At 38.9% G+C, this 26,845-nt stretch overlaps 1 protein-coding gene across 2 annotated transcripts; it reads left to right on the top strand.

The window, feature by feature from the left end:
• The first annotated feature begins 566 nt into the window (after positions 1-566).
• On the top strand, positions 567-23,075 carry LOC144633009 (uncharacterized). 2 transcript variants are annotated; one of them, XM_078491817.1, is made up of 17 exons: positions 567-711; positions 1,226-1,287; positions 4,441-5,213; positions 5,858-6,032; positions 6,253-6,340; positions 6,909-7,027; positions 7,125-7,408; positions 8,201-9,074; positions 9,794-11,224; positions 12,005-12,259; positions 14,139-14,752; positions 14,998-15,380; positions 15,884-16,046; positions 16,545-16,818; positions 18,049-18,627; positions 19,429-19,492; positions 22,186-23,075. In XM_078491817.1, the coding sequence occupies exons 3-17, from the start codon at positions 4,506-4,508 to the stop codon at positions 22,190-22,192; spliced, it is 6,018 nt and encodes a 2,005-aa protein (XP_078347943.1). In that variant the 5' UTR covers positions 567-711; positions 1,226-1,287; positions 4,441-4,505; the 3' UTR covers positions 22,193-23,075. The 2 variants fall into 2 exon arrangements, with proteins under 2 accessions (XP_078347943.1, XP_078348015.1); XM_078491889.1 differs by having other exon boundaries at positions 19,432-19,492.
• Positions 23,076-26,845: the final 3,770 nt, after the last annotated feature.

A 26,845-nucleotide genomic window follows, 5' to 3' on the forward strand; every position in this document is an offset into this window, starting at 1 on the left:
GCCCATAAACAATAGTGATAGGCCTGGCACAACTCCAGAGCAAAGCTCCCGAGGGTATTTACACCCCTAAGAGTGTTGTTTTGTCACTAAGGCAGTCGCATAATTTATTTTCTGCCCGCAAATACGCGCAAAATATTGCTGGGATACCGCAGAAGAAACAAAATTAATCCACGCCTGTCTGTTTTATTTGGTTTTGTCAAGAGCCACAACGTTCATTTCTCGAGATTCGAAAGCATTTTCGAAGCTGACAGACCGGCCGTTTCTAATTTTAGCGTTGTTCCTGTTTTTAAATTCTCGTTGTTTTTTTACTTTAGTACGATTCGATGATTATAAGGTCTAGTGAGTGCCGTCTTAACGAAGGAGTGCTGTGATTTAAAGAAAACGAAAATTTTAACTCAGGAAAAAATATTTGTTCTGGAATGGGAAAATATAAAATGTATTTTCTGATCGGCGACCCATGGCGGTGCGGTATGACATTGCGTGTCAAGCGTGACAAGATAATGGAGCTGTCTGATTGGTCAGTTCCGTTACTGATTGGTCGTGAGGCTCATATCCCGCCCGACCCTTTTGTAGCTCGCATCTTTCTTTCACTCGTCCTGTTGAATTTGCTGTAAAATCTTGAATTTTGGACGAAAAACGGAGCAGTTACTGCCACCAGAATCCTTGTGAATAGGGCTAACCGTTGGAGTCAAAGGAGCGAAGTTTTACGAGGTTTGCATCACGTTTTATACTTTTTTATTATCTTCGTCTTGAAGCAATTGGTATTTCAAGCATCCTTGAATGTGTATGGCGTGAATTGTAAAACCGTGAAAATCTCAGGAAATTCCGATTTTTTGTCGGAAGTCTTTTTGTAAATGGTTCCCCAGTGTAATTTGTTCATGTTGAACGTTTTATAAGAGCATTTCTTTCAGTACGAAAGACGAAAATCGGAATTTTACGGAGTGATCGACGAATATGTAATGTTATGAATAACAAACATAGCTGCCCGATTTGAATTTCTAATTTTGTCACATTCGGTGAAAGATTTGTATATTGCTTATCACCCAAGAAAAATCGGACCAATCCATTAGAAATAATTTTACTCGGCCTGGAAAGCCGAAGTTTCCTAATTGTGCGTAGTCGCTAAAACGATTTTCTCTTTTCTCGCTAAATTGATTGCGTCCACGCTCACATTTTTAATACTCTACTTTCTTGACGAGAAATTTATGTTTTGTGATTTTTACAGATTACTCCGCTTGTGAAGTTTAACCTTTGCGACAAATGATTGCAATGCTTTTCTTGTGACAGGTAAGGTTCGATATTTGTCTATTTTATCAATGGGTAAGTTTTTATTACTTCAACACGACCAAATGACCCGAACAATTCAAGCGCTTTCAAGTAATTTTCGTGCGCGAACGTTAGTTCGTGTTTATTGCAATAAAGGACCTTTTACAGAACAGTGATTTGAAGCTATTCTCCCAATAAAATGCTTCCCGCATAATTCTCTTAAATTTGCCGACAATTGATGGACATGATAAACGATAGAGTTATTAAAATGCGTTGATATTTTGTTTAGATAACTCGGGATAACTCGATACATGTAGCTCGTGTTCGCAAATCTTTCATGCCAGGGGGCCTTATATTTGCGATCGTCTGCTTTTAGAAAACTTTTAGAGTGACTGTCCCTGTTTCAGCTGTTTTCATTTATATTTTTAAATGCGCTACTCGAATGTGACACCCTTTTATTCTTGAGCGGAAATTTGTCCTGGAGCAAAAAGCATGTTGTTTTCTAAACTTTATGGCTCACTCGGGCGAGACACTGACGTAAGCAAACCTTTTGATAAAATTCAAATCCTTTTATAAGCTTAAAACACGTCACAGCTCCATGCTTTCAAACGCGTTTGGTATGTTGTAAAACTACCATCAACGCGATTAAAGGATTTAACCTTTATAAAATGAAGTTTTGCGACTCGATTTTTGACGACCGCCTTTCAATTAGGTATTTTCTCGATGTCCAACCTGGATTATTTTTAAGCCCTTTTTATCCATAGAAAAAATATACTGCTAATTTATGCATGTCTTGTCGATCCATGGACGATAATCATTTTAAAACCGCAAGAAAAAGGATTTTGTTTCATTACTTCCTTACGGTTTTATATTTGCCGGTCACACTGAAAACAACTTAAAATGTGAAGTTATTAGCTTACGGGTTTTGATAAAGCGTCCAAATATGACACGATATTGGTTATCTGGTTTGTCGCTCAGCTAAATCTTTTGTGGACTATTGTCTTCTGTGTTATTCCCAGTGGTAGGCTTGACTTTCGATTATTTGAACAGTTGGTGTAAAAGCAATCGTCCAATGAAATGCGTCCTTTTGTCTCTTCACATGATAACCATTGTTAATTGTTCTTGAGGGTCTTTTGTATTGTAACTTTTGTGTTCAAACCAAAACTTCAGCTTTAGGAATCAACGCTACACTATGAAAATGAAATATAATCTTATGGGCTGTCCACATGTTGTTAGTTTTGTATCTTACAATACACTAGCTATAAACAAAAACACTTTTACCATCATGGCGTCATTTTGGAAAGCAGTGAAAAGATTGAAAGCAATCAGTTGTGAAGTCAAGCGTGGCTTGCACAAGTGCGTTTATGAAGTGACCTGTGACAAATTTGCATTTAGTTTGATAAATATTTAAAACAGCATGTTTTTACTAATCAGAGTAACAAATAGTTCTAGAAAAATAAGTTTTTCTCAGCTGTGACGTATACCACTTAAGCTGTAAATTAAAACCAACATTTCTGACCTGTGGTGTTCGAGTCGCAAGGTTTTTCTAATTATTATTTTGTTTTTATTTTTTACAGCTGAAGTGTGTGTGGGTGTCTTTTTTTATAATATTTCGGGTGACAATAATTCTTACTAGTAACATGTGGCAGGCTTAAGTTAAAAAAAAAAAGAATTTATCTGAAGTTCATGTAGCTTGATAATTGAAGTGTTTTGATTTCAATCAGGTGGGTTTAGATTATTTTGGTGTCTTGTGTGATTCAGACAAATCTCACTAGCAAGTAGGCTGTTTAATTCTTTTGCATCTCAAAATCTAAATTCTCCTAGCATACTCAATACATTTTTAAGCAAGCAGGTAGGGAGAATAAGTAAAAAATCAACTGTAATGTTCAACAGAATTCTTTGAACTTACAGGAAGAGAATTAGCATTGATATTTCAAGCTTTGATCCTGAAAATATTAGAAAAAGACACGCTAAAGACATATTTCTTAACCAATACAAGATATCTGGCAGTAATTAAATATACACTTGATTTATTTTGGTGTTACTAATATTATGTCTGACACCATATCAATAACAAAGAATAACGTTTTAGTAATGAGGTTATAATATTAAGTTCTTAACAAAACAAGAATTCAGCTTTTAGAGCTATTTTTAATTAAATATTATTTTTCTACAGAAACCAAAAATAGGATTTACGATTATAATGCAGTCTGCGTCTGAACTGATAAAATTTTTCTTTGTGTAATTTTGCATGACAGTACAGGTGTATATTTTAAAACCCATAAATTAACAAGAGATATTGATTCTGTTGAGTTGTCTCTCTGGAGACTGAGAAAAACATCTTAAACAAAGGGTGTGTTATGCTAGCTGTACAAGTCTAGTCTTCAATCAACATCAAGAAGAATATTGAACTCTCTAACAATAAGTGTAGCTAAGTGGTCCTTTACGTTAGCACACTGCTTAGAGCTGTTTTAAGAGAATTCTAAGCATGTAAATGTTGTATGTTTATTTGTTGGCTCAATATCTGGGGGCTGGCATCTTTTAGCCTGAATAAGCAGCCACTGGGCTAAGCAGCTAGACTAACTTAGTTTGTAAATCTACCAGCCTGTATGTCACTGTTTTATAAGTCCCCGGGACTAATCATTGTTGTGAGAGCAGAAGGGAGACCCTAGCTGTAGTAATATATGAAGCCATATACACCCACTAACCGAATTTCTATTTTACATGTAGTGCCAAAATGTGGCATAAATGCACTTTGGAGTTGCTTGTTCCTATGATTCTATTTTTAATTGTGCAATTGGCGATTATCTAATGACTTGCACACGATTTCAGCCGTTGAACAGAAAGAAAAAGCGTTAGTGTTGATTTCCCGTGGAAGGTCACAAATTGCTGCATGTACTACAGTGACTTTTGACAATTTCTGCATGCTCTTTACTAAGCTGAAATTTGGATGCATGCATATTTTTCATGGAAATATATACTTTTCACCGTTTAACTATTCATTGCAAATCCATTAAAACATCAGGAAGAAACTGCAAGAAAAATATTCCCCTTCTACTTTAATTTGGATTTTTTTTGCTAAGACCATTTTCTTACCTTGTAAATAAAAAATATATACTGGTAAGTATTTTTTTTCCTAAAGTTTATCAGTCTTTGCCTTTGATTTTTTTTTAGAATCATTAATCAGTTAATGTGTGGTCCAGGACTCACGGCAACAGACCACTAGTGGTGGTGTTTAAATGATGACAGTTTCAGTTGGTTTAACATCTTGTACGCCTCAAGCCAAAGATCTGGAAAAAGTAGAAAAAGCTTCACAAGGAGATGACATTGATAAGGTAGAAGGAGAAAATTTGAAAACTGATCAAGTTGGAAATGATGCACAGAGAACAGATGATTTGACGCCATCTTCAAAAATTGTGGAAGAGAGTGAAAATGGATCCAGTGAGGCTGTCAGCTCTTTAAGTGTGCCCTCTGAACCATCCAAGGAGAAAGCAGTGTTGGCTAATGAGGGTGACGCCCCTGAGGTAGGCAACACATTTGTCAGTATTACTAAGACAACAAAGCAAGGTCGAGCAGTCAGTCGTGGGAGAAGGAAAAGCGATAACAAAGAGTACAATCCAAAGTCTCAAAGTGGTGGGAGAAATCGCGGAAGAAAGATCTCCAAAAGCAACAGAGATTACGAGAACAGCTCAAGCAATGGTGGTAACTCTGGAGCAGACGGCAATGGTGAAGATAACGGTAGTGATGATGATGATGATGATGACGATGCGGATGAAGATGATGATGACGAGGATGATGATGATGACGATGATGGGGAAGATGATGAGGATGACGAGGATGAAGAGGAAAGTAAAAATGAGGATGATGATGATGACATTTCGGTAAATGGAAATGACAAGAATGGGAAAGAGACAAAAATCAAACAGGAGCCATCAGATGATCAAGAGGTACTGTACTGTAACTGTTACATAGGAATACAACATGTATGAGATAAAAAACTCTCCGTAATTATAATACTTATTTGTTGTTTGTATTACAACATGTTATTGTATATAATTATTATGTTGCAGTTTAAAATAAATTTGAGGTCATAATTTCAAACTACATGTAGTTTGATTTGAATTTTTTGTTCCAGATTTTTTACCGTCATCCTTAAACTTGTAACAAAAAATACAAATCAAACTTAGTTTAAGAAAAAATGGTGACTTGAAATTCATTTTAAACTGCTACATGTTTGTGTAAGCGGGTGTTTGTAATGTGGGGTTTGACTGTAATTATATACTTAAACTACACTTTTAAATATTGTTCTTGTACAAATTACTCAAACAAATGCCTTGGTTGAAACTTAGAAGACTTAATGTTGTCATATTTTCTAACGTATGTCTTAATTAAGTTTCGGGCAGAAATGTGTCTCATATCATGTGGTATTTTGTGCAAGAAAAAACAAAACCCTTTCCCGCCTTAGTTAAATGTACATAGATCAGAGAAGAATGGAAGAATTACAGGGTGTTGACGGTTCTTCTCTATACCAACTGATAACCTTGTTATATGTTCCTTGAGTCAATGGTTGTCAATCATTTTATCCCATCAGATGTTTCCTTCTGGACTACAAGGATTCATGGCAGGTTTGGATGGTAACATTCCATTAGCTGATCTTCTAGAAAAGCTGCCCAACTCAGTGTGTCCAGGAGATGAGAACAGCTCAGCACCTGCAGCTCCTGGTGTCCCTGTGACTCTCCATGGGATAGTCTGTCATGAAATTGGGGGTAAGAATCAAATCAAATCATCCAATCACAGTGTCTTACAGCATTTAGCGTAAATTGTTGGGGATTTAAGTGTGATCACCACTCCATGAAGAGTCAAAGTTAGTTCTAGTTAAAGTAGCTAATTAAAACTGACTTTATTTCTTGTGCAATGAGGTCCCGTTAGTGTACATGTATAATGATTGTCGATTCTGATGTGCTGTGTGATGTGTGTTTCTTTCAGGAGTATTGGTTGTGAATATCAAATGGAGAAACAAGTTTTATTGTGGCTCTCTGATGGATTGTTCTAGGCATGCATGGGCCAGTCCAAGGTAGTATAATTGTATTATAAGTTATTTTGTACAGTATTAATTTTAAAAATTATGACGGTTGCAATGCAGGGCCAGTATGACTAAAACTTTGTCCCTGGTGACTAAGAGTTCTGGTTTAGTCCTGACTTTGGCAACTAGAAATTAAAAAGTTATGCTGGAAATGATTCCTTTGTCTTGTTTTGCATTTCTGTGAGAATAATGAAATCATATCACTTGGAAATACAGGTATATATACACTGTATTTTATTTTTTTGAGCCCTGCGATGTGCATGTTACACATTACACATGTTACACATCACATGTACCTGGTGCTTGTAGGTAATGAGCAGTTGTTTTACATGTCGAGACCAGTTGCAGTTTTTTAAATCACAGTCTAAGAAATCAATTCAAACTGTCCAACGATCATGTTGAATAGAATTTTTGCCAAGTGGCATTGTCAGCTACACTACCTAATATCAGACTTCAGAAACTCATCAATTTTCAGGTGACTGTAGTCTTACAATGTAATTCTGATTGACAAAACTTTTTTGATTTTTCCTTCACTTATGCATTTATCCTTTGGTTACAGATTTCCTGCTATGGACGGAGGTGAAAATGAAATGAAGATGGGCGGAAAAGGTGGAAAGGGAAAGAGAAGACAGAAAAATAACTCAGTATCCTCATCTCCAGGAAATTTGAATAAAGAAGGTATACAACTCAAATAACTTTGATAATGATACTGGCCACAAAAATTGTCTTCTTGTTTTTCTTCAAAACATAATTTTTGTAAATTAATAAATTGCAGCTACGCCTCTGAAGCACAAACTTCGTGGTCGGAAAAGAGGAGTGTCAGGTTGCCCCGCTCCAAAATCCCAAGGGTTTAAAGGAATGGGGAAAAGAAGGTCCAAAAATATGGATGATGACGATGATGGTCCTCGTCCTGGCAAGCGAAGCTGTACAATGAAGACAACTACTGTGTCCCCTCAACCTTCTCCTACTTTGATTGAATGTCCTGAGCCTGGGTGTGACAAAAAGTACAAGCATATCAATGGACTGCGCTATCACCAAGCACATGCACACTTGGAAGAGGTAAGGATGAGTTAAGGTTTATGCCTGAACAATACAATCATTTTCCTAGTTTGCTCAGCTACATTCAAACCAACAGATTCTGGTTATTTGAATCTGTATGATTGCTTAGCAGTCTTTGTTCTTTGATGAAGGTGAACATTTTGAAGATCAAGCAACCAACTTAATATGAATTGTACATTTATTTAGATTTCTGTAAGACTTTGGACTGTCTCTTTATGCTGTCCCAATTTTAATTGCAGAGTGTCTTACAAATATTAAGTTTCTGGTTAAAAATGACTAAATGTACATAATATGTGCAGTGAAATCTTGATTTCTTGAACCTCTAGGGGAAACATAAATTGGCTCGAGAAGTTGGGATTAGAGCGGTTTTCACTTGAGTGTCGAAAGTAAATTGCGTTTGCTTTGGTTTTGCATTACTACGCTTAGTGGTTGGCTTAAAAATCTCGCACCACTTTCTCAGCCAATCAGAACTCAAACCAAAACCAATCGTGACTCGCACGTTTTCCCACGCTTTGCATCAGCTACATGTATTTGATTCAAGTTTTGATTCACTGGATTGTTTGTGTCCTTTGTGATTGGCCAGAGTAATTACTTTGGTTTTGGTTTTACGACACTCAATTGAAAACTGCTCTAAAATGCAATGTGTTGCAAATCCAAGGGAGATGACTTTTCTTCCAAGTTATCAGGAGGTTTAAAGAAATTACATGTACATGAAAGGGTTCAAAAAACTAGGATCCCAGTTTGGTTATCTTGTTTGCAAGTTTACATGTGTTTCATCTCTTTTCAATCTAGTCCAACCAATCAGATGAGAGATCTGCAAGCACCAGTCCTTCTCCTGTAGAAGAGTTCAAAGAACCTGATACCAAGCCTGGTTTTAAAGGAAGAACGTCGCGTGTCAGTGCCCGAGCAAGGAGTGTGTCTCCATCACTAGCTGCTGCTCTAGCAGCAATTGAAAAGAAGGGATCAGGTAGCAAGAAAAAAGACATCACTGAACCATCTTCAGATTTGACAAATGTAAAGGAACCTAAAGTATCAAAATCACCTGTTCCCACAAATGAAGAAGACAGCACTGTGGAAGACGCTTCTGTATCATATGTGGAAAGTTCAGATAAGTGTCAACAGGCCTGTGAACATGAGATCAGGAAGGAAAATGATAACCAAAAGAATGTTGACATGGCCAAACGTGAAATTGAATCAAAGTCTGGCTTTAAGCCAGTACTTGATGAACAGCAAACTGCAGTAAAGAATTTGAAAAAGGAACAAGTAATGCTGTCAAAGGGTTCTACCAACTTGACTACATGCACAACAACCACAGGAACACTATTAGGTGATACACCGGACACTGGCAAAGTTGGAATAAAAACGGAAGCTCCACAGAGCAGTCAAGAGGTGTGGGAGACTGTTATTGACAGTGGGTTTTGTGGGGCAAATAACAGCAACAAATCTCATAGTATGGAGGAGAGGATCAGTATAAGCCAGGTCGAGGATATGGAGAAAGCTCTTGGTGAGAGCAGTGGCAAGCAGTCTGATAAGCAGCTTAGCATTCCAGGTATGCAGCCGGTGGACTTGCGGCAGGCTGTTGACACTGGAGTGGGACTTATTAACCAGCTAGGCATTGAGGTTGAGGATATCAGTGAGAACGAAGAAGACATTGATCCAGGCCAAGGTAAGGGGACTTAAATTTTGGTGGTTTACTTGTACATGCAGTGTTGTATGATTCAGTGGTTACTGAGGACAAATGCAATGTACATACTATGCACGGGGGCGCGCCGGGGGAAGGAGCAGGACAACGCAGAACGACGAAAGGGGGGGCGCAGAGGCGGAGCGCGGGACGCGAACTGAGGCAGACGCGACGCAGAGAGCCAGCAGACTGAGCAAGGACAAGGGGGACGCCAGAGAACAAGACGGAGAGCGCGCCGGAAGCAAGACGAGGTGTACATTGTAGTAACAGTACATTACCTTTGCTTAGCCTCTTTGTGTGAAGTGTACTTTAAGAGCTCATAAAGTACTGCAGGATCCATTATTCTTACTGCCGATGGGCAACAAAGTGTCCTCATACTAACCAATCCATGGCTGTATATTAAAGTGGTTGCTAAGTAACTGACTGAGCTTTTCTTAAAGTCAAAAGAAAGTGGTCATGTAGGCCTCTACTGTAGGGAGGGTCACAGTATCCGCGCCGAGGGGGAGGACACCCGCGCGAGACCAGCAACGAGGAGCGAGCCACGAGGGAGAACAACCACCGTGCCCGCAGGCGGGTAGAGGGAATCGGGTATTGGAAAAGTAAAGAAGGGTTAACATAATCGTGTTAGAAACTGACTGTGGGAAGAATGAAAACATCAGAACAGAAATGACTTACCAGTTATATTGTTTCTGTATTTTCTGCAGATTCTGAATACACAAGCAAGGATGTGACCAGTCTGTCTTGCTCTACTGCCCTTACTGACCACAAAAATACTTCTGGAATTAGCAATTTCAAAGGATTACCTTTTGCTGCCAATGAAAGCTATTTGTCACAGGTGCAGAAATCAGGAGTAAGCTCTGAGGCACTAAGAACCAAGCCTGGTAGTAGCTTATATTTTGACGGAAAAATTAACAAAGAGCAAGATTGGAAAGCTTCATCCAAGTGTGAGTCAAGTAAAAACAGTGATTTATGGACTAATCCCTCTAAGAATTTGTCTGGACAGTCAACTGCACCATCTCAAAGGAGCAGTGAAACAAAATCAACTACTTTAGAGGACAAGGCTGTGAAAACCACAAGTAGTGGCATCTCCATGGAAGCTCTTGTTTCTAAGAGCATTTCCAGAAGTGCTGTTGAACCCCCACTTATCAATAGCGATGCACCGTCAATGAGATACAAATTCTTCGAGTGTAGAAACTATGGTGATGATAATTACGACAAATGTATAAGAACATCAGAAGTTGATAAGAAGGGAAATGTTGACTCTAAGGCTACTCTAGCTCCTATTAGATATCCAGAACTTGTGCGGAATGGTGCTAATTCTGAGCCACTTCATAGCGATTCACCCTCAGGTACTGAGGGCACAAGAACAGGTTTGAATGTCAAGATGTCAGGTGTGGAAGAGAGTCGCAGTGATGGAAAAATCAACAATAAAAACTTATCACTGCCTACTAGTAATATTAGAACTCGTAGTCCAATTCCAGAAGCTTTAAATAGGAATTTAAATCATCCGGACAAGGCTAGGGTTTCTATGGAACCTCATCACTCAAAAAGCCCTAGTTCTGCAACTTTGTCAACTGGCAGTACTGCAACGCATTTATCTTCTTCAAGACCAGGATTTGACTCAAACACTCAGTCACCTTCATCTTCCAAGGTTCATTCCTCGATGGTAGACAGAAGAACTCCATCAAATCCTTTTCAACCTGTCATAGTAAAGCATGAATTTCAGCCTACAGAAGCAGGAAAAGGAATCCAACAAGAAGTGGACATACCAGGCTTTGCACAATCTAACTCAAAAGTGCCATTCACGTCTTTACTGGCTATTACATCAGGGGAGCAAGGCAAACCTAATGCTGAGTCCAAAGGAAGTTTTGGATTTAATGAATCAAGTGGTAGTAGGAAAAGTCCTCTTCCTGGTCAAGGAACAGAGGATCATGACAAGTCTTACAAGTCGACAGCTAGAGGTCTGTCCAGACCACACCCAGCTTTAATTTCTAGGAATAGTAATGCACTCCCCCCATCCCTCCCTGTGGGTGTGGCCCACCCCTACCCCAGGGCCTCGGATGGTGGATCAGCATCAAACCGTTTGAAAGTTTCTGAACATAAGACGTCAGCGACTGTTTCATCTGTGACATCAGGTAACAGAAGTTTATCTTGATATATTAGAGTGTATAAAATTACTTACAAGTAGGTGTGATATGATATGAAAAATTATTAACAAGATATCAGGAAAGATATGGCAACTCAAAAGCTTCACAGTTCTTTGTGAAGGAAACAGTTGGTTGTATTCTCAGAAACAATATGTACATGTACAAGTCAAGGTAACAGTAATGGGTCATGGAGAATGCCTTGCGCGGACATTATTATACCAATTACTGCAACATGTTGCTCAGTGAGAAGAAACAGGGGTCACAGTGGCTTAATGTTTAATGTAATGAATTTTTAGCGCATTTTTCTATCTTACTGTTGAGATGCGCTGTACACATACTGTAATTTACTCCACAAGGCCAGCCACAACACCGGAGCTCGTGCCCCTGCGAAGTGTGGGGCCGCCCTGTGAAGGAGACGGGACCACGGATGTCCCGAGAGACAGATGTCAACCAGAGACAGGGCCTCTCCTCGAAGACCTGGGGGTCCGGCGGGAACGAACCCACAACCTCCCGCACAGCAGCGGGCCAGAAACGAGCTAACATGGATGGGAGTCCAAGGCTTGGCCATTCAATTTGTGTCACTGCTGAATGTAGCGGTCAATGAATGTGTACTGGCATCTTTTGGGGCTGTGGACCAACACACTAAATATTAGGCCTCTGTTTCATTTACAGTGATGTAATACATGTACATGTAGCACAGCCTGTATGAAGCACTATTTATAATACAATCACACCTTTATAATTTAATATGTTCCTTTACATTCTCAGTGACCTATTCAAGTACTTCTCCAAGACCCCTTCCAAGTGCTGTTGATGTGTCCACAGAGCTGCTGCAGCCAGAGAACAAAGCTAAACAACTACAAACTTTGCAAGTCCCTATTCCAGTGGGAGAGGTGTCGCCAGTGTCGCTCAAGAGGAGTCCAGGACCTGCTATTCATTCAGGCCTTCCTTCTGTTCTGCCAATGCTTGGACCAGGAATAAAAACTCAGGGATCTGTATCATCTCATCCTAGCATTAGACCAGGTTTGATTTCCATTATTTTACTCTCTGTTTTAGAAAATTATAATTGATTGCTTTTTTTTAGTAGCAGTTTTCATCACTGTTTGATACCTGCAGCAGTGATTCAATTTAGAAGTAATAATCTCAAACAAGAGAGGCAGTGTTTTATCGGGTTATCCAAACACCAAGAAGAGAGTTGAAAATAGCAGAGTATTTTTGACAAAATTCTAGGTGTTTGGATAGCCAATGAAACACTGTTTCGAGTGTTTGATATATCTTCTCAATCAAAACAAAAACTAGGGAGTAAAATTAATAGAGAAATAAAGTCGTAAAAATCTATACTAATTAAGACCGGGTATGCAAACCTTCTTCATGGTTATTATTTTCTTTGTTTAAATTTGATGAATTATAAATGAGTTTGAGCTGAAGTATTTTATACTTTCCTATTCTTTCAATCACTCTTTTCCCCTTCTGGCTTCTAGAACAATGTAGTTTGACATTAAATCCTTTCTGTCTGTATCTTCCATTCCTCCTATATTTACCTGTGCCATGTACTAAATTGTGCCTTTCTTAACTAAAGACTGTTATGTGCAGAAAGGCACTATCTTCATGTACACTTGTTAGGCAAGTGAGGAATGTTCTGTGCTTGTCGTCTTGTCTAGGTCTTGTTTTGTCTTTATTTGAAATACAATCAAAAAGGTTGATTTGATCAGGAATGCATTCGTTGTCTTCGCGCTTAGTGCCGTAACAAAAAATGTGACGCACTAACGCAAGAAGCGTGAGCACCCAACTTCACAAGATGAAGGTGAACAGATGCACCGAAAATTAGAAAAGAAAAACAGATCGATTCCTTCCACCGATCGAACCAGGACATGAGGTGCGAAAGCGAAGATGTAGAGCTCACGCCACAGAGCCAGACAGTACCATGCGGCCGTAAAGTACAGGCGTCACACTCCGCACCCACTCTCACCAAGCCACGCCACTCACGCACGCACTTTTTTTCTACTCTACACTGCTCCTCTCTTTTCATTTAACTCTCGGTTCTCGCTCTTTTTTTTATTGCTCTACGGCTCTATGTTTTCATTCTACTCTCAGCCCTACGGCTCTACGTTTTCATTCTCTTACGTTCTACGGCTCTCGTTTTCTTTCTAAACTTACGGTTCTACGGCTCTCGTTTTCATTCTCTCTGCCTCGCTCTACGTTTTCTTCTACTCTCAGCCCTACGGCTCTACGTTTTCTTCTACTCTACGTTCTCGCTCTACATTTTCTTTCTAACTCTACGGTTCTCGGCTCTCGTTTTCATTCTAACTCTACAGCCCTACGGCTCTACGTTTTCTTCTAACTCTACGTTCTACGGCTCTACGTTTTCTTTCTACTCTACTTCTCGCTCTACGTTTTCACTTACTCTCGTTCTCGCTCTACGTTTTCTTTCTACTCTCAGCCCTACGCTCTCGTTTTCCTTACTCTCGTTCTCGGCTCTACGTTTTCTTTCTAACTCTACAGCCCTACGGCTCTACGTTTTCACTCTAACTCTATTCTACGCTCTACGTTTTCATTCTACTCTACAGCCCTACGGCTCTACGTTTTCATTCTAACTCTACTGCTATGCTCTACGTTTTCTTTCTAAACTCTACGGTTCTCGGCTCTACGTTTTCATTCTAAACTCTACGCTTCTACAGCTCTACATTTTCATTTTAAAATCTACGCTTCTATGGCTCTACGTTTCATTTTTAACTCTTATTTTAAACTCGCATGATTTCCAGAGCTACCCACTTATGGATTAGGAATCATGTAATGTGTAGAAAGTACACTCGCCGCCATGGACCTCATAAAACGGGCGCCACTGACCGATCGCACTACTGGTTCTAGTATTTTCAGTCTTCATCATTCCTTTTTTATTTAGGAATAAAGGCCCCAGGAATGAATGAACCAATTAGAAGTGAAAGAAAAAGTGAAACTTTGCTGAGGGAATCATCACCCTATGCAACATCAAAGTCACCTGTACCACACCCCTTAGCCATGCCAAAACCTTCCCCAGAAGGCAAGAGCCCTCAACAGCTAGCTGCTAGCACAGCATCATATCAAAAAGCAAGAGCATCTGAGGACAGCAGCAGGGAGGACTCTAAAGTTGTCATTGTGAAAGAAGAACCTCTCACTTATGGCCCTTCAAAAGAAAAACCTGTCGCAGAGAAAGAGAGGGAAAGAAGAGACATCAGAGATGCGGCTGCAGAATTAAGTTATGGATCCCAAGAGCCCATGTCTGCAGAACAACTGCGGAATTTGCAGTATCAGCAGCAGCTGACGCTTCAGCAGTACTACCAGCCATTCATGCAGGCCGGCAGCATGTCACTGGAGATGATGAAGAGCCTTAGCCAGCTGGCGTACATGCAGGGAATGCCTGTTGATCCCAAGGCTACATTAGCAGCTCAGGCTCAGCTGTTCCAAAACATGCAACCAGAGCAGCAGATGCAACTGATGCAGCTTCATAGGCAGATGATGTTAGAACAAGAGAAAAAGGTTTGTTGAAGCTGATTGGTCAGTCTTGCCTTGATGTCATTGGCAGTAAGACTTGTGTAAAGTAAAGTTTAATTAAGTTGCTATGTTTGTGGTCCATTTGTCAGTTTTGTTTATGTTGTGAATGAGTCCTTTGTAAGGTGCCAGTAGGTGTTAACATCTGTTGATAGACGTCTATCAACACAATACTGATGTCAACAACAACCAGCTGGTGCATGCTGTAAACATGTATCATTGATGCTTTCTAGGAAATGCGCAGCAGTAGCAATTCAGGCCATCTAGAGGCAAGAAATTTTGAGAAGAAAGAGACTCCAAAACCAAGTGACCGAGTGCAGGAAGACAGAAGGATGGAAGAGTCAGGCATTAAGAAATCCCCTCAGGGGAGGGCTCACCAAGATGAAAGTGATTTCCGTCGATATACCAGCAAAAGCGAGAGCTTGCAGTATGCATCATCCAGAGGCTCGTCACCTAAGGTGACACAGCACAAACTTTCACCAGAAGAACCACCTGAAAAGAAAAGCAGGGTTGATGACGCATATGAACGAGAGAGGGAGATGGAACGTCTGAAGTACAAACGAGAAGAAGAATACCTTCAGAAACAAAAGCAACTGCAGCAGATGTCAATGTTGAAGTAAGGCAATACTTTCTTGTTTCCACAATCATTATCATTTTGTTCAGGATTTACTCTACCTGAGACTTGCTTTTAGACTTGTAAAAACTATTAATTTTAGGGTACATTTATTGTCAAGGTGTTTCCAAGGGTCATCACAAAGTGCGCAGTGAGGCGTATGATCCATTCCAGTTAGCCTAAATAGCACTTTGGTTAGCCTACAGTTAGCTTACAATGGGTAGCTTGTGGTTAGCCTTTTTATTATTTTTGTCTCACTCGCACATTGTAAGACCCAGTTGCCAACATGCCACTTGTAGATGACTCTAAAAGGCCCTTGTGCAATTTGCATGTTGTTTTGGTTACCCTTAACTACACTGTTCTTATATTTTCTTCTTATTACATTTTTCAAGAATAAACTTTCTAAAGGACATTGTACAGCACTTTAGTAAATAAATCTAATAAATTAAAATAAAATCTAATAAATATATTTCAGTGGTATCATGCTCAATGTTCTCTTTCTAAAGGCAATTAGAGAATGACCTACAAAATAAACAAATGGGTGGCAGCTTTCCTCGCAAACGACAGACAACCCCAGAAAAATCAGAGAGACATGGAAACAGCAGAGAAGAGGAAAGAGTGGAAAATAGGACTGGGGGTGCAAGGGATCTGATTTATCACCGTCCTCAGGTTCGTTGGCACTTATTGTTTACTTTTTGTATGTTGATTTTGTTATTTTGTTGTTCTGAGAATCAGGGCCGCCCTGGTTGTTTGAAAGATGATTAACTCTAACCTAAGATTAGTAGTTGGGATCAAGGGGTCATTTTCTCTTGTATAAATTAATAAAAGTGTTTTCATTGCTTATGTTTTGTGGAATTTGAGATTTGTCAATGTCAAAACTGAAGGACAGAAAATATAAGTTATACAGAAACCCTCACTGAAAAATTAAAAAAACTGAACAGACCCAGAGGATTTTGACATTTTTTGGAAGCCAGAGTCAAATTCCCCACCCCTGGGCACCTAATAAATGTCAAATTTAGATGTCAAATCCCTACCCGGGAGAGCTTCACGATGCACCCGCGGTGCCCGCCGCCCCCCCGGGGAAAATGATAGGTGCAATAAACTGGTTTTACTGGCGCTCAAGGGGAGTTTTTAATGAATTAATTTTCTTATCTTTCGAAATTTCAGGAAACTTCAACAAGCACTGTTAAGTCAACACATCATTCTTTTGAGGCAGAAAGTTCCCAAGGATCACCCCGTGGACATGTCGTTAAATCTCAATCCCTTTCTGCACCGAGATCTCCAAGACCTGCCACAAGGTCTCCAGTGCCTACATCAAGATATAAAGAAAGCTCATCTGCTTCAGGTGAAAAGAGAGATGGCTCAAACTCACTTCCTGCCAACTTTATGCCAACTCAGTTTCAAGCATATCTGTCACAGCTCAACTTTGATCCATCTGCAGGTGTGTTTGAAGGACGTTGTTTGTTGTTGATCTTTTGTATGTAGAGTAGTTTTCTTGAGTGTCGTAAACCAAACCAAATTAATTACTCTGGCCAATCACAAAGGACACAGACAATCCAGTGAACCAATCAAAACTCGAAGCAAACATGAGCTGGCACGAAGGGGGACGTGCGCGAGCAGCAGATTGGTTTGGTTTTACTCCTGATTGTCTGAGAAAGTGGCGCGAGTTAAGCCAATCACTAAGCGTAGAATGCAAAACCAAAGCAAACGCAATTTACTTTCGACACTCAAGTGAAAACCGCTCTAAAGTGCTTCATGATTAGGCAAGGCACAACAGTCATGTATTTAGTTTATTATCACCTCTTTTAATGTATCAAAGCAGCCCAATATTTATTGTGTTGCTTCAGAAAAATTAATATTCATACTCTGCAAGGGCTATAAAGGGCTCCATAGTTGAAATCCACCCCAACCCACACACAAACATTTCAGAAAAGTTCATGAGAACATTTTGAGATCCCCCTCCATGACTTCACAATCATGCACTTTGTGATGACTGGTTTCAACCTGTAACGTGACTAATACTATGTTATGGAACATTCACAAGGTGTCCCACTACATTTTGACCAGTGACTCTCTCTAAGGTGGGTATGGATATTTTCTGAAATCGCCCATTGTGCAGTTAATTGCACACTGAACTCTTTTCCTTGTCTGACACCTTCCATTTTGCTCGTCTGAATGTCCTTTCTAGCTCTATTCTGCATCTCATGATCACATGAACACCAGTTTTATGTCTATCACATTTTGCAGTATTACCATTGTTCGTGGGCCACTCAGGCTTTTCATAACTGAAGCATTCAAGTTCTTTGTTGGGCTTTCAGAAGTGCTTCTTTCACACAAAAGCCTGGCACAAAAAAAAAAAAAAAAACATTCCTTGTATGCTTACTGCATTCCTCCATGAGACCCCTGGGATTTGAGCTAAAAAGTTAATTGGCTTTTGCTTCATGTAACCCAGTCAGAGATAGAGATAGTGCTTAGTGATACAATGTGACCATTGTGGAAATTTCTAGCTTCATTCTTTCTTTGGGTAGTAAACTGAGTATGCAACAAGGTATGTTTTCTCAGGCAAACAATGGTCATAGATTCTTCCTACAGCTTTAGATGTGTTTTGGCATTCATATAACTACATTGTATGAAATGTAAGTTCCAACTGCTTTCACTGTGTGGCTTGCAGGGCAACTACCCTTTATTGGTCCACAGTTCTCTGTTCCTCCTGGACTAGTCATGAGCATGCCAATAACAAGCCATGGAGAATCATCCAGTACAGTCACATCAATGGCTTCTGGTAGTCGGGAGAGGGAAGCAAGAAGTCCTTATCGAAACACAGAGAGGGACAGAAACTCTACGCCCACATCTCATTCAAATTCGCAATCACGGATGTCAACTTCTGAATCGCATGAAAGGCTGCAAAGACTCAAAGACAGTGCCGAGAAGGAAACACGACACTCGCCAGTTATGTACCAAGAGGAAAGATCCAGGAATCGCAGCACTGCCAGCGAGCAAAATGTTTCCCCAAAGTCAAGCTCAAGAAATTTGGATTTTAAAGGAGAGGACAGCTCTATGCACTCTCATCCAAGCATCATTTCCAACAACCTTGCAATCAGTAGAATGGCAGGTCACATGGATGTCCTAACTGAGGAGGAAATTATCAGGAGACAGAGGTTTGCTGCAGAATACGGTGACCCAAGTCAAGCTCTACGCATGGGTTATTATGTTTCTCCAGGTCTTATTGGACAGTTAGATCCTGCCTATGGTGAGTTTATCACGGAAGTTATTATCTCTTGCAAATAACCCAGTTGGGGGAATAAGTGCCAGTTTTAGCAAATCTTGGTTGAGGTACTCGAATAGTGCAAGCGCTCATGAGTACTCCGACAGATGTCGCGTGTATGAATACATCATGTTGCTTAGCAACTTCTAAGATGAAAACCGCGGGCTCAGTCACTTCTCGGAGAGGTGATGTTGCCATCAACTGGCACTTGTTTCCCTGACTGTACAGGTATATATTCAAAATTCATCCCATCAGGCAGTCAAAGTATCCCTTGCTTGTTGTCAATGGACTAGTGGAAGGGAAGCTAAATTATAACCAATTTTAATCTGACAGTGGGCCATCTCAACACATTCATAACCATAGAAAATGTCCAATGGTTTTCTTCATTCCAACCATTGTCTTGTTTCATACATTTTTATAGTCTTTAAATTTTACTAGTTGAATTTTTTTATTGTTAATAAAGGTCCCTGTCGCTACCAGCAGCCTTTGCTGCTGACAGGGTGACCCTTAATTTTAAAAGGGTCTATGTACAGTACTTTGTAAAAGTAATGCAGACGAAATTTGTCCAAATTCGAAGCATAATTATTTTGCGATTTTTGCGCTGTGCCTATTGTTTTTAACATCACAAAATTAATTTTTTCATGATATTTCGCTTACTTCAAAGTCAACTGAAAATTGAGTGCAAATTAACATTTTTTTCAAGCTTGTCTACACAGTGACAAATTGGGCATAATACAGGGTTTTTTTGTAGACTTTACATTTAACCATCTTCTTGGTCTCTTGTAGCAGCATCCATGATGCAGTCTTCACAACATATTGGTAGAGGCATGGAGCATTACATGACAAAAAGGTAACAGCCATTTTTATTAAGTTTTTTAGTTCCTGAGCAGAAAGGTTTTGTATTGAACCTCGTTATATGTATTTATTGCTCCACCTTATGCATTCTGACGGGTTCCGGGGTATTACTGAAATCCCTGCATCTGGGTACAGCAGTCACCAGTATGGAATATTAATGGTTTCAAGAATATTTTTTTCAGTGCAAAAAGAAATAGGTCTGACTGTTAACTTTTACCTCTTACATTCAGTCGCAATCTCGAGCCCAGAGTGTCTCCCGGCTCCGCGGTCCGTCAGCGGTTGGTCAGCAGTAGGGTCGCCGGTAGACACTTGGAAAGAAATGTATTTCTTTCTCTATTGGCCCTCACAGAAAAAGAAATCAACATGGAAGTTGAAAATCTTCCCGGAAGTAAACCAAACCGGAAACCCTGGAAAAACATTTTTTTGTTTTCCTTAATTCCATGTCAAATGTTCAGAAGTATAGCTTAATTTTGTAAAAACACCTAAGAAATCGTATATGCTCTAAATAAATAATATTTCTCTCCCCCGACGAAAAGATACAAACATTGTGCAGAGATATGGAATGAAAGTATTTTTTTTTGTTCTGTTTTTTGCTTTTACTTCGGAAAAACTGTTCACAGCTACTTTATTCTTTCCCAGTTTCCGCTCCGTCCGACATTTTTTCTTTTACAATCTTTTTTGCGATACATGTTTTTTTTTTTTTTTTTACGGCGGATCGATGACATTTTTTTTAATTAAGTTACGGTAGACTGCACGAAGACGATCAAAACAAATCTAACAAAAACATTTTTTCGACAGGTTTAAACGAGTACAGCTAGGATTTTGTTTCTGTATGTGTTCACGCGTCCCGGTGCAAGTTTTTGCATACCTAATACGAAAGCGCCGTGAAAGTCTCAAAATCTAATTAATTATTTCGTACTTGGCGCTAAGAAGTCTGCAGGAAGCCTACCGCAAACACGCAATACAAGCGATGTTCATGATAGTTCCAGAAAACAACGTAGACTAATCTGCGCATGCGTTTGGTGTAAATTACGTTGAGTAGTACCACAAGAAGAGCAAAGGGTTTTCTGAAACAAATATATACGTTTGAGATCTCATATGAAAGTAACGTAGATGTGCTCCAGGTTTTACCTAGGGGTACGGTCAGGTGCTCCCCACCCCCACCCCCTCCACAAGGATTAATTAATTGATATTAATTAATTAATGTGATTAAAAGTTTACACCATAGTGCTTTAGCGCCTGAGGGTTAGCAAACGACAACCCACCAAACCATCACAATAGTGCATCTGCACAAAAGGACTTCCCGTCATCGGAGTTTTTACAACACGACGGCGTCACCAGGAAAGTGAGAAAACTATTTAGTTGACTAAATCCGCTAGACTACTTTTTCATTCAAATCTCCGTTCCGGTTGAAAAACTGAATATGGCAGACAGTGCACGATCAAAAATACTAATGACGATTGAACAAAACGCTTGTTGTTTTGCTGAAGAAAATGAATTGTACAAAAATTAAAACACACGTGTGCACGTGCTAAGTCGCCAAAATGCTAATTACGCCTTTTGAATAGCGTTGACCTGTGTGCGTGTGGCCTTCAACGTCTTTATTTATATCACCGCCATTCAACGAGGAAAAATTTTTTGCTTGAAACATGCAACCTATCCTGAAAAGATGCGCTGTCAGTGAGAAGCCTTTCCAATATACAAAAGTCACCAAACAAAAGTATGCGAAAGTCGCCAAACAAAATTTTTTATGAACAGAACAATAGCTTGTTTGTGCGCTGTGTATTATGTAAATTTCTTAGCTGTCCTCGGCAAAACAACAACGGACACACGCACGCAGTCTTCACGGACGGAATCCTGGAAGGCTAACAACACCATTGATTTTAAAACAAACATAGCAGAATGCCCAAGAAAGAGACTAAAGGAAATCAAAACACCAGACGCATTTTTGTTAACTCTCTCTTTTGTTAACTGCAGGACGTTATTGTTACTTTTGTTGAATCAATAAACACCAGTAATACTGTATTCACTTTTTCGATTTACTTCCGTTCTGGGAAATTTACTTCCGCTTGGAACTACGAGCATGCGCAATAAAAAACGGAAGACCAAGGTTCTTCCTGAAATCGAACTGAAATTGATCTGATCGATTCCAGTTTCCCAGAGTTCATCCCATACCGCTGACCGACTGGATGAACTCTGGGCTCGAAATTGATTCAGTCGGGGATCTGGTGGAGTGGCCCATCCCCCACCTTATTATTAAAACAAGTAAAAGCGTGAAGGGTCAAGAAAAATCATTTTCTAGAGCACCCCCCTTCCCTTTATTCTAGGGCCTGGATGATCGGCCCCCCTCTTATCTGAAGATCTGGATCCGCCACTGACATTACTGACACAACTCTATCAAAGTTTTAAAAGATCTGGTGGGAATCATACAGAGTTCATACGGGTCTTGGACTGAAAACCTGGAAAGTCCTAGAATTTCCTAACATTATGAGAAATGTAGACACTAAACTGTGAAATCTTGGGAGTGAAAGGGTTAATGTGAATTTTGGAGTCCTGGAAAAATCAACCTGAGTCCTTGAAAAGTCCTGGAAAATAATAATTGTTTGTGAAAAAACTTGTGTATGAACCCTTAACTTTTTTTGTTAACAATTTCTTGTAACTCATGATTATTGTCTTCTTGATTTATAGGCAGTGAGCTCACCAAGGGAAGCATCAGAGATCCTGGCATCATTTTATAAACTATTATTAATAATAACTACATGTATATTTTATTTTATCTTACCTATACATTGATCTTGAAGACAAGACTGTGACAGTTTCGGTTGTTGAGTTAACTTAATAATAATAATACTTCTGCTAGTTTTAGTTTCATGACTGCTTCAGCTCAGTGAGGGCTTTTAGTTTCTTTACATTCAAGGTAGTAACACAATTTTTTTTATCCTGAGGTTTCCTAAAAGGTTATTGATATGTTCAAATTCTTTTATTTTTAAGCTCATCTGGCAGTGAACTAGCATTGAATGATTTTTATAACTTGCATATATATATACCGTGTTGGTGTGAAATTACTGTAACTGCTTGGCAGGTTTTCTTTGTTAAAATTATACATACGGTAAAAGCTCCAAGAGCTGCATACAATTTTAAGGTTCCATGCAAAAAATTAAACTGATGTTTTATTTAGGAATCTCTTTTGTATACAAGCTAACGTTTTAAGAGAGTTTAAGCAAAGCCTTTTGTGAAAGGCCAAAAACAGTATACTTTATTTTTTTAAGATTGTAGCTTTTGTACTAAACATGTACATGGCATTTCGCAGCTATTAATGTTTACTTTTTTTAAAAAGAATATTGCGCTCAATGCTCAAATTTTGTTTGCAACAGAGTTTATTTAAGAGTATTAGAAATTGTAATGTCAACTTTGGTAGTTTCAATATGGTGAAGACTATTTTTGTAAGGATAGGTATTTTTTGTAAATTAATGTTTCCAAATAATTTGTAAAAATAGTGTTTTTTCGAGTGGATTATAATGTTGTGTGGAACATGAATGAATATAAAATAGGATCTTAGAATAAAACAGTTTGTGACATTGTTATTTTGTTGATGTCAACTTTTCTGTTATAAGCAAGTGATATCATGCTTTTGCCTCCTTCACAATCATTATTTTGAGAAGTCTTACAATGCTTTAGGCTCAATATCAATATCTGCCACTCTCTTTTGAGTCTAGCCTTCTATCCCGACGTTCTTTTGGCTTGTCAGGCAATCGTTCCTCCCCAGCGAATATCTGCTAAAACGAATGGCACATTCCCTTTTTCCCTAAAGATCAGCTGGATATCACATGGAGATGACCAAAAAAAAAAAATCGTGCTAGCTCATAAGCTCCCTTGGGGTGATTACTTTCCCAGTGTTAAATTCATGCACAAAAATAGCTTCTAAATCCTGTGTCGTGTGTAGATGAAACTCCCCAAAACATCGATGGAAGTGACTGTTTTCTCTGCAACTTTGCTGTAATGCTTTCTGCAAAAATAGGAATGGGTGGTTTGGGCGGGTAACAGGCCTGATTAAAAGTACAAAGTTCTCAAGGTCACCTCTCGATCTTAAGGTCACTTCCAGGATTTGGAAGTGTGCTGTGATTGGTCTACGTAAATAGCCTCGTTTCAGCACGTTCATTGGGGAGGAAAGATTGTGTGACAAGCCAAAAGAATGTCTGCATAGGAGGCTATTTTGGGGTAGTACTTGGTGTAAGACCCCACATAATGTCCCGGGAGTTTAAATTACTCTGTTACCTTGTTACCTTGTTACTCTGTTACCTTGTTACCTTGTTACTTTGTTACTTTGTTACCTTGTTACTCTGTTACCTTGTTACCTTGTTACCTTGTTACCTTGTTACCTTGTTACTCTGTTACCTTGTTACCTTGTTACTCTGTTACCTTGTTACTTTGTTACCTTGTTACCTTGTTACCTTATTACCTTGTTACCCTGTTACCTTGTTACCTTATTACCTTGTTACCCTGTTACCTTGTTACCTTGTTACCTTATTACCTTGTTACCCTGTTACCTTGTTACCTTGTTACCTTGTTACCTTGTTACCTTGTTACCTTGTTACTTTGTTACTTTGTTACCTTGTTACCTTGTTACCTTGTTACTTTGTTACTTTGTTACCTTGTTACCTTATTACCTTGTTACCCTGTTACCTTGTTACTCTGTTACTCTATTACCTTGTTACCTTGTTACCTTGTTACTCTGTTACCTTATTACCTTGTTACCCTGTTACCTTGTTACCTTGTTACCCTGTTACCTTGTTACTTTGTTACCTTGTTACCTTGTTACTCTGTTACCTTGTTACCTTGTTACCTTGTTACCTTGTTACTCTGTTACCTTGTTACCTTGTTACTTTGTTACCTTGTTACCCTGTTACCTTGTTACCTTGTTACCCTGTTACCTTGTTACTCTGTTACTTTGTTACCTTGTTACCTTATTACCTTGTTACCTTGTTACCTTGTTACTCTGTTACCTTGTTACTTTGTTACCTTGTTACCCTGTTACCTTGTTACCTTGTTACCCTGTTACCTTGTTACTCTGTTACTTTGTTACCCTGTTACCTTGTTACCTTGTTACCTTGTTACCTTGTTACTCTGTTACTTTGTTACCTTGTTACCTTATTACCTTGTTACCCTGTTACCTTGTTACTCTGTTACTCTATTACCTTGTTACCTTGTTACCTTGTTACCTTGTTACCTTGTTACTTTGTTACCTTGTTACCTTGTTACCTTGTTACCTTGTTACTCTGTTACCTTGTTACCTTGTTACCTTGTTACCTTGTTACTCTGTTACTTTGTTACTCTGTTACCTTGTTACCTTGTTACTTTGTTACCTTGTTACTTTGTTACTTTGTTACCTTGTTACCTTATTACCTTGTTACCCTGTTACCTTGTTACTCTGTTACTCTATTACCTTGTTACCTTGTTACTTTGTTACCTTGTTACCCTGTTACCCTGTTACCTTGTTACCTTGTTACCTTGTTACTTTGTTACCTTGTTACTTTGTTACCCTGTCACCCTGTTACCTTGTTACCTTGTTACTTTCTTACTTTGTTACCTTGTTACTTTGTTACCTTGTTACCTTGTTACTTTGTTACCTTGTTACTTTGTTACCTTGTTACTCTGTTACCTTGTTACTTTGTTACCTTGTTACTTTGTTACTTTGTTACTTTGTTACCTTGTTACTCTGTTACCTTGTTACTTTGTTACCTTGTTACTTTGTTACCTTGTTACTCTGTTACCTTGTTACTTTGTTACCTTGTTACTTTGTTACTTTGTTACCTTGTTACTCTGTTACCTTGTTACTCTGTTACTCTGTTACCTTGTTACCTTGTTACCTTGTTACTTTGTTACCTTGTTACTCTGTTACCCTGTTATCCTGTTACCTTGTTACCTTGTTACTTTCTTACTTTGTTACCTTGTTACTTTGTTACCTTGTTACCTTGTTACTTTGTTACCTTGTTACTTTGTTACCTTGTTACTCTGTTACCTTGTTACCTTGTTACCTTGTTACCTTGTTACCTTGTTACCTTGTTACTTTGTTACTTTGTTACCTTGTTACTCTGTTACCTTGTTACCTTGTTACCTTGTTACCTTGTTACCTTGTTACTTTGTTACCTTGTTACCTTGTTACCTTGTTACCTTGTTACCTTGTTACCTTGTTACCCTGTTACCCTGTTACCTTGTTACCTTGTTACCTTGTTACCCTGTTACCTTGTTACCTTGTTACCTTGTTACTTTGTTACCTTGTTACTCTGTTACCTTGTTACCTTGTTACTTTGTTACCTTGTTACTTTGTTACTTTGTTACCTTGTTACCTTATTACCTTGTTACTCTGTTACCTTGTTACTTTGTTACCTTGTTACTTTGTTACCTTGTTACTCTGTTACCTTGTTACTCTGTTACTCTGTTACCTTGTTACCTTGTTACTTTGTTACCTTGTTACCCTGTTACCCTGTTACCTTGTTACCTTGTTACCTTGTTACCTTGTTACTTTGTTACCTTGTTACTTTGTTACCCTGTTACCCTGTTACCTTGTTACCTTGTTACCTTGTTACTTTGTTACCTTGTTACTTTGTTACCCTGTCACCCTGTTACCTTGTTACCTTGTTACTTTCTTACTTTGTTACCTTGTTACTTTGTTACCTTGTTACCTTGTTACTTTGTTACCTTGTTACTTTGTTACCTTGTTACTCTGTTACCTTGTTACTTTGTTACCTTGTTACTTTGTTACTTTGTTACTTTGTTACCTTGTTACTCTGTTACCTTGTTACTTTGTTACCTTGTTACTTTGTTACCTTGTTACTCTGTTACCTTGTTACTTTGTTACCTTGTTACTTTGTTACTTTGTTACTTTGTTACCTTGTTACTCTGTTACCTTGTTACTCTGTTACTCTGTTACCTTGTTACCTTGTTACCTTGTTACTTTGTTACCTTGTTACTCTGTTACCCTGTTATCCTGTTACCTTGTTACCTTGTTACTTTCTTACTTTGTTACCTTGTTACTTTGTTACCTTGTTACCTTGTTACTTTGTTACCTTGTTACTTTGTTACCTTGTTACTCTGTTACCTTGTTACCTTGTTACCTTGTTACCTTGTTACCTTGTTACCTTGTTACTTTGTTACTTTGTTACCTTGTTACCTTGTTACCTTGTTACCTTGTTACCTTGTTACCTTGTTACTTTGTTACCTTGTTACCTTGTTACCTTGTTACCTTGTTACCTTGTTACCTTGTTACCCTGTTACCCTGTTACCTTGTTACCTTGTTACCTTGTTACCCTGTTACCTTGTTACCTTGTTACCTTGTTACTTTGTTACT

This window comes from Oculina patagonica, chromosome 1 (assembly GCF_052425735.1).
Source record: "Oculina patagonica isolate OP01 chromosome 1, crgOcupat, whole genome shotgun sequence".
Classification (NCBI taxonomy): domain Eukaryota; kingdom Metazoa; phylum Cnidaria; class Anthozoa; order Scleractinia; family Oculinidae; genus Oculina; species Oculina patagonica.